The following is an 8536-nucleotide window of genomic DNA, read 5'->3' as shown; positions in this document are numbered from 1 at the left end:
CACTCTATATGAGGGGGGAACGTAATTGAGTGAACTACGTTTGAAACTGCCCCCCCGCCTCCCAATACTTAGAGTAAAACTCGATAAGTTCGAGACCATGGCAGAACCTGGCATGGGTGAAGCAAGTCGAAAAAAAAAGCTGTGGCAACATGGCAGACAACTGGCCAGCGGACGGGCGATGCAGACGAACAGCACGGACCTAATGCCGCATGCGCTCTAGCTGTGGCGTCTGATCCCGTCAGACAAACATAAACATTAACGCTAGGCGAGTTGAAACGCCTCTTAGCATTAAAGGTGAGAAATATACTAGGCCAACAAACATCGCATCCAAACAGCGGAGACGTTAATTTCAGCACTAATAGCACGCATAAGCGATAAACCGGCAAACGCCGACTGAACGTTAGATTTCGCGCTACAAGCGGGGATAAGACCGCAGGCAGAGACGGCGCTTTGGTTGAAGAACATTCCTGTTACCATGGTTAAGCGAGACGGTGGAAGAAACGTAATAAAAAATCTAAAGGGTGTAAAGTACACGCTGCGAGGACTGTGATTGTTAGGTTGTCAGGGCCGGTTTTCACGAAGCGTACTTAGTATTGAATCGTGATTAATCACTAGATCAGATAATTCTCGCACGGTTAAATTGAAGTGACTGTTTCACGGAGCGTAAATGTAACTTTAATCAGCACGATTAAGTTAATCAGCAATATTTGATTCTACTCAGGAAGCATGATTAAATCCACTAGATCATAATTAGTTGGGCTAGTAGCTAGAACTTAGAAGTAGGTAGTACTAGTATATTAAGTATGGCTGCAGGATTTGTACAGATTGGATGAATTTTACTTCAATTTTTTCCAAGGAAATTTAAATTATCTAAGGATTTCGCTGTACTACTTCAGTCATTATAGTTACACAATTAATTCCTATTTCATGACCGAATCTGCAGATATTTTTGCGTATTGGTCTCGCCATAATTGAATACAAGTGTAATTTGTTTTAGACCTGGATCGCTCACGACCTTCGGGATTACTCGATTCCGCATCGGTAACTAAGGCCGAGAGAGGAGCGAGTACCAGTCTATTCATGTTGAAGTCGCTAATGTATGTGATTAGTTAAATATGTACTTACAATCGGCTCGCTGAAAGCAGATTTTTAAGTATGATTAAGCTAATCATGAATTACGGGAAGTTAGTATGATTAGTGATGTTAATTCATACTTAACGTTAAAGTAACGGCTCGTGAAACGCGGCGTGAGTGAGGTAGCCTACCAAACATGAAGCGTTGATGTAGTAGTTCATAAGGCTCGTGGTCCATGTCCGTACATTTAGTCTGTTATCTGCATCCACGTAGGGTGCTGGAAGCCGCACGCCGCGCACCGATGGAAGTGCGTACACGTTACAGCCTTCATGCCCTGAAAACATACGTAAAGACGTCGATAGCGGTGCAGAGATATCCATTCCATTATATCAGCGTTAGCTTTGTGTGCAACTAGCGCTGTCGTATTAGTTTATTTTACATCGCCCAAGCCCAATCATAATAATTGGGTTATGGTGGTCAAAGCTACTTACAGTGGTGGCTGACAGCCTACCGTACTTGTACTGCAGTAATTTGTAAAGCTTGAAAGGTATTCACACTTGGCGTTATATTGTGATATAATTTGTATTCTGTGACATATCGTTTGGCGTTACACCTGGTGGTGCTAGAATAAAGGCATTACAATGCTAATGTGATTGTGTAGAGTGGTATTATACATATAGGTTTTGGAACAATTATACTTCTGGAAGTGCGTGGTCAGCGGCCCACCCTTTCGATGCCCTGAAAAATAAGTAAACGTCGATATAACCGATGCCAGAGATACCTATATATGTGCAGACCAGTGTACGCTTTTTGTGCAAATAGCCGGGCTGTCTGTAGCTCAGATATGTTAATAGTTCGCGGAAGCCGCGTGCACGACACCTTCACGCCATTGTAAAAACGCGTTCACCACGTCACATAATACTCCTTGGATATCAATGAATTCAGAATCAGATTAAAGCCGCACTATGCGCATCCAACGCGTAATTTCTCCAGTACTAGACTAGCAAATACTCGTGTCATGCATAATCACACTACGCTTATGACAAAATAAACTCTAGTTTGCTGCCATTTCAGCTGCGGCATTTGCTTAAAACCCACAAGAAAGAGGGCGAAATTCTGGTAATCTGGCGCCAACGCCGACTTGTTTCCAGAACATTTAGGCCTCGAAGTGGTTAGGTGACGTCAACTTGTTTTATGCTTTGGCTACACACCCGTACCGCTGTACCGCAGCAGCCCCGCTGCACGGTTGGCTTGGAGAGCAAACGCCGAAACCTGTCACGAACATCAGAGAATTTGAACAACATTGGAGGTATTTTCAAATGCGGCTTTTATAAGACAACGCACGTGAAATGAGAGGAACAGCTAGAGTTTATTTTGTCATAAGGTAGTATGATTCTGCATGACACGAAGTATTTGCTAGTCTAGTACTGGAGAAATTAGCGTGTAGATGCGCATAGTGCGGCTTTAACTTTAAGCCTTTTAGCGCTGCTGTATTTCAGCGCTGGAACTGTGTTCATGACACCTTCGTGTCCTTGAAATTTTGTCAATATCAAAATAGCCAGCGATAGAAATACCCATACACCTGTCTGGCACTGATAAGTTCTGGGCAGGAATGTTTTTGTATTTTTTACTATAGGTTCTATAAACAGTACAAATCGGGATTTTCGACACCGGTACAAGCTGGATTTTTAGACTAATTTCTAAGACTGATACAGGGATAGAAATGAACTTTTGAACAAGGGAGTCTAACGGACTCCCTGCCCTCAAAAAGAGAGAGTCCACAGCAAAATGAGGGAGTACGCAGTCTTAAGTTCAAAATCAAAGATATTAACAATAACGCATGTGCTTATTTTGAAGATTCATGTCACCCTAACATGTCCGTAAACATTAAGTGCCACGCTGACTGTCATGCATTTACACACAGAAATACAGAAGTGTCAAGTGCTGTCTATCGCCGACCGCTCATCAACCACAGAAAACTCACACACCTGCACACAGAAATACAGAAGTGTAACTGTCTATCGCCGACCGCTCATCAACCACAGAAAACTCACACACAGAAATACAGAAGTGTAACCAACTATATCTAGAGATCACGCGTCAACCGAAGAAAACTCACACACAGAAATACAGTAACTGACTATCTAGAGATCACACGTCAACCGAAGAAAACTCACACACAGAAATACAGTAACTGACTATCTAGATTACCTGTACAAGGAAGATGCCTCGTGCGTTTCCATGGGAATGAGTCTTGCAAAGATGTCGTCGCCGGAGACGTCTTTGTCGTTGAAGTTGAACGGGATGCCCTTGACGAGCGAGGCGCCCTTCACCTCCTCCAGCATCTCGAATTCCGGAACCTTCTCATGGTAGATGAAGTCATTGTCCTTCTTAGCAGAATTGAACCTTCAAAACGAAAAAGCAAAATTAGATTGAAATTTTTTTCGTTTGGAAAACGCAATACGACACCTTGGGATCTTGTGGGTGACTGTACATGTTCGAGTGTTTTGTCACAGTAACACGGGCATTTCAAATGATAGCCAGACATTGTTACACAATAGCGGCCCATTACCAGCTCTAGAACACGTATGTCCCCACTGCTCATCTATTTTTACCGATTAGAAAAAAGTTAAATGGAATGCATGTGGCAAAGCGAGGAACCCATAACTTCTGGCAGTGTCTACAGAACTTCTCGCGACAGACGACAAGAACGGTTCGTTTCTTAATTCGAAATTAATTAATTAATTTTTTTAATTAATTAAACGCGTAATTCGAGGCCAGCTTACTTGCCACCGACGACGTCCATCGTGAAGCGCAGCGCTTCCTGCACGAGCGCCCCATCTCCACTCGATGACAGCTTGATGGCTTCGTTGAGCTTGTCGACGGAGGCTTGGAAGTAGGCGACGCCCTCCCCCCACTTCTGCTGCTCCTCGGACTGGTTGCCCATGTAGAGCAGGGACACGCACTCGTAGTACGGTATCTTCAGCCTCAGCTTCTTCTGCCACTCCTGAAACCGCGTCGATACCGTTAACGATTCGCTATTTCTCTAGCTACGAAGGTTCCTAGTGCTTGTTGTTTGGCTGTCAATGTGCACACGCTTGACTATAGTGCGCTCACCTTGACGGCGAAAAACAAAAGCATTGACGTTCTTCTGCCATTCCGGAAACTGCGTCGATTTTGTTAAAGCTTCGATATTTTATGCCGTGCGATCGTCGAATACATCTAGTCACGCATGTGCATCGTTGCATGTCTCATGTGCATCATGCAACATTGTCTTCATTGCATGTGCGTACTGCCAGCCACACAACACGTCGATTCCGTTTGCAATGCCGTCGTTATTTGCCGTGCAATCATCGGTGATGATAACGAGTCACGCGTGCATGCATTCAGGGCCAAACAACAAGCACTAGGAACTTCATATCTAGAAAAATGGCTACCATTTAATATTGCTCATAGAAAACACAAGCTAAGAATAAAAGCTATTATACATAAAATAATATATAATATAAGCTATGACAGTGTATGTAATTTAAAAGAAATTCAAATAAATAGTATTGTTAAAGAATAACTCTCCACTTACTTTGCACTGCTTGTTTCCAACGTACAGTTGCACTTTGCCCTGCGGATCTAAGTATTTAATCGCTTGCCTATAGTACTCCACTACCTGTAATGAAAATGACAGATTCGATAAGACAAAACAGACAAATTAAAGGAAGCCAGTGAATTTCCAGCACCTATTGCCGTTATTGTGCACATTTACACAAACACAGCAGCAATTATTCCCTTCTACGACAATAATTGGTTCCCCTTGGCCCATCATGATATGCAAGCACCTGGCAATATGCGAGCATTTTTTTTATCCATTTTTGCTTCAGTGGATTATAAACTCTACAAAACTCGTATTGCTTCGTTTACACTTCGTCCAGCCAATGCCAAACGTGGATGAAGTTCATAACTTCACGTACTTAGTACTAAGTCTTCGAAGTACTAGTACTAAGTACTCAAGTACTTAGTCTCGGGCACAGTGCAGTTGGTGGCCATTTATACGCATGTGTAAGTCATGGACATACAGAATACATCTGTACTTTGATCATCTGCATCATTGAATGAATCGTGGTATAGGGAACACACCTGAGAGGCAACCTTGGCAATGATTGTGCTCTTCCTGTGATCGACCATGGACTTCTCCAGGATGCATTCCTGCGCCTGAGCCTGTAACAAAACCAAAACACCGCTCAGAGTACGATGTGTCCACACGGCAAAAATCCTAACGTAAGATGTGGCATCAGTTTGATCAAATTCGGCAACATTCCGCGATATATCTGTTTCCCATTGATGCACACGGAATTTAGTGGAATTGCGACAGCGGTATAATCATGAACAGTGAAAATATGCAGCAAACTGATAGTGCCATATGGACTTACATAAGCTAGAACATAATGCTGGCCATAAGAACTGCAACAGAAATGCTTTCAAAATTGACACGAATGTAATTATCCGATTGTAATTAGGATTGTATTTAACTTCAAACACGAGTGTGTACGACCAGTATAGGACCAATAATTAATAACACAATCAGACCTGCTTCATTCATGCACAATGCAATCATGCACAATGCAATGCAATCATGCACAGTGCAATGCAATGCAATGCAATGCAATGCAATCACTCATGCAGAATATTCATACACATGCCCGCCGTACACACATTACGACCGTAGACAATACATTCACATGCGAGTGCAACAGCATTACTAAAACACGCCAGAAGGAAACAAGTGGTCGAAAGGATAAATCTAAACTCAAGTACAGGTTAGTGTAAGAAGAAGAAGAACCCCCTTTGCATCTCTGAAAACTACACATCTTCAAACGCTCACCGTGCAAACAGTAGTATAGTGCATACGACTAAACTCATCGCAAATAACGGTGAGAGAGTAACAACAACCTCAACTTTGCGACAACTAACGAACCACTTGAACTTGAACTTTTTTAAATTAACGAAGTACAGCATGTACAGCATGCTACGCTACGATTCACAACTCTCTTCAAACGGCAGTTAACGCACGCGCCGTCCATTGCCAAAGAAAGACTCAAACACTACTGCAGCCATACTCACGCTGATAGGGTCTATGTCTCCCTGGGTACTGCCGGAACGTAGCCTGGGTACAGTCCGATATACCGGAACACACCCTGGTAACTATCTGATATGGTTAGGGTTAGGGTTATGGTTAGGGTTAGGGTTAGGGAGTAGGTGTAAGCAACTCCCTAGACTTGTTAGTGGAGTAGGCGAGGTACGGTCCGGCATATTAGATAGTACCAGGGTACGTTCCGGCAGTACCTAGGGAGACATCTAGACCCTGGCAGCCATGTATACTCACCAGCATGATGTTAACATATACATTTAGAACGTCGCGCGTCATGTCAGTGTTAGGCAAACTCCCTCTTGTTCCATCCTTGACGTTAGATTGCACAAAGAAACAACACAGAAGACTGCTTTCAGAGTAGGTCTACCCACAGCTTCTACAGGCAAACTGCTATGCACTACACTCCCGCCCACGGCCACCCCCCACCACCACCACCACCACCAGTCAGTAACCTCCAAAAAACACAAGGGCAACATAACTATGTACTACGCTATCTAATGGCAGGGGGAATAAAATTGTATCCACGATACAGGATATCTCGAACGATTTGGCAAAATGTGTTTGCATTCCAATGAATGGTCTCGCTTTCTATGCGAATTTAGATGTAGGAGAAAAATACCAGCAGAAGCTAAATGTTGAAATAATTAAGATTTATGAAGTAGTTCTTTACGAGACTCTGTGCTTTACAACACATGTGTTATTAGGATGTGTAAATTAAGATACTAGCTGACACTGCGCAAAACATCTATGTAAAAAAAACTCTGGACTCACAAAGCACACCTAAACATATCTAGTCTCTATAGACATACGACCAATAGAGAATGCAGTTTAACAGCAAGCCACTCGAAAATGCATCTATGTCTTTGTTGCAGAGCATCAAAGCTGCTGCTGCTGCTGCTGCTGCTGCTGCTGCTGCTGCTGCTGTTGTTGTTGTTGTTGCTGCTGCTGCTGTTGTTGTTTCTGCTGCTGCTGCTGTTGCTGCTGTTGCTGCTACTGCTGTTTCTGCTGCTGCTGCTGCTGCTGCTGCTGCTGCTGCTGCTGCTGTTGTTTCTGCTGCTACTGCTACTGCTGCTGCTGCTGCTGCTGCTGCTGTTTCTGCTGCTGCTGCTGCTGCTGCTGCTGCTGCTGCTGCTGCTGCTGTTGCTACTGCTGCTGTTTCTGCTGCTGCTGTTGCTGTTACTGCTGCTGCTGCTGCTGCTGCTGCTGCTGCTACTGCTAATGTCATTGTGGTGAACGCTGGCGCTGCTACTATAGGGATGCTAATGTTACTGCTATCTATATTTAATATTGATTCAGCCTCCAATGCTACTACAGCAGCAGCACTATGGTACACACACGCTATTAGAGAGATGTTGTATTTTACCATCGTGTCACTGACCCACGCCCTAGAAAATAACTGCAGTGTGCCTTTCTCGACACTGCCTCTTGACCCATGTCCTTTTGTCGCAACTCTATACGCTAATTGAGTGAACTACGTTTGTCACAACCGCCCCCACCCCCAATACTAGAGTAAACTCGATAAGTTCAGAGACCTGGGCAGAACCTGGCATGGGTGAAGCAAGTTGAAAAAAGAAGCTGTGGCAACATGGCCGACAATGGCACGGACGGGCGAACAGACGGACACACGGACGCTAATGCCATCCTACTAGCTGCATCTGATCCCGTCAGACAAAACTAAACATTAACGCTAGGCGAGTTGAAACCTTCTTCATTAAAGGTGAGAAAATTACTAGACAAACATCCACCAACACGGACGTTAATTTCAGCACTAATAGCACGCATAGCGATAAAACCGCAAACCCGACTAACGTTAGATTCCGCTACACGGGGGATAAAGACGCAGGAGAGACCGCTTTGTTAAGAACATTCCTGTTACCATGGTTACCGAGACGGTGGAGAAACTAATAAAAAACTAAAGGGTGTAAAGCACCTGCGGGGACTGTGATTGTTAGGTGTCAGGGGCCGGTTTCACGAAGCGTACTTAAGTATTGAATCGTGATTAAATCACTAATCATGATTAACTTCTCGTACTTAAATTGAAGTGACTGTTTCACGAAGCGTAATTAACTTTAATCACGATTAAGTTAATCACAATATTTAATTCTACTCAGGAGCATGATTAAATCCACTAATCATAATTAGTTGCTAGTACTAGAACTTAGAAGTAGGTAGTACTAGTATATTAAGTACGCTGCAGATTTTACAATTGGAAATTTTACTTCAATTTTTTCCCAAGGAAATTTAAATTATCTAAGATTTGCTGTACTACTTCAATTATTATAGTTACAAATTAATTCATATTCATGTACCGAACTTGCA

The 8536-nt window shown here is 43.3% G+C and overlaps 1 protein-coding gene across 1 annotated transcript in view; it reads right to left on the bottom strand.

The window, feature by feature from the left end:
- LOC106810877 (tyrosine-protein phosphatase non-receptor type 23-like) overlaps positions 1-8536 on the bottom strand; it is a gene marked incomplete at its 3' end in the record, with an annotated part of 40897 nt that overhangs the window by 26693 nt on the left and 5668 nt on the right. The window contains 5 exon segments of the mRNA XM_014814345.1: positions 3286-3480; positions 3861-4081; positions 4655-4738; positions 5206-5286; positions 6452-6526. Of these exon segments, the coding sequence (XP_014669831.1) occupies positions 3286-3480; positions 3861-4081; positions 4655-4738; positions 5206-5286; positions 6452-6526 (656 nt within the window).

The sequence above is a fragment of the Priapulus caudatus genome, unplaced genomic scaffold, assembly GCF_000485595.1.
Source record: "Priapulus caudatus unplaced genomic scaffold, Priapulus_caudatus-5.0.1 Scaffold482, whole genome shotgun sequence".
NCBI lineage: Eukaryota > Metazoa > Priapulida > Priapulimorpha > Priapulimorphida > Priapulidae > Priapulus > Priapulus caudatus.
This window is presented reverse-complemented; position numbering and strand designations above follow the sequence as displayed.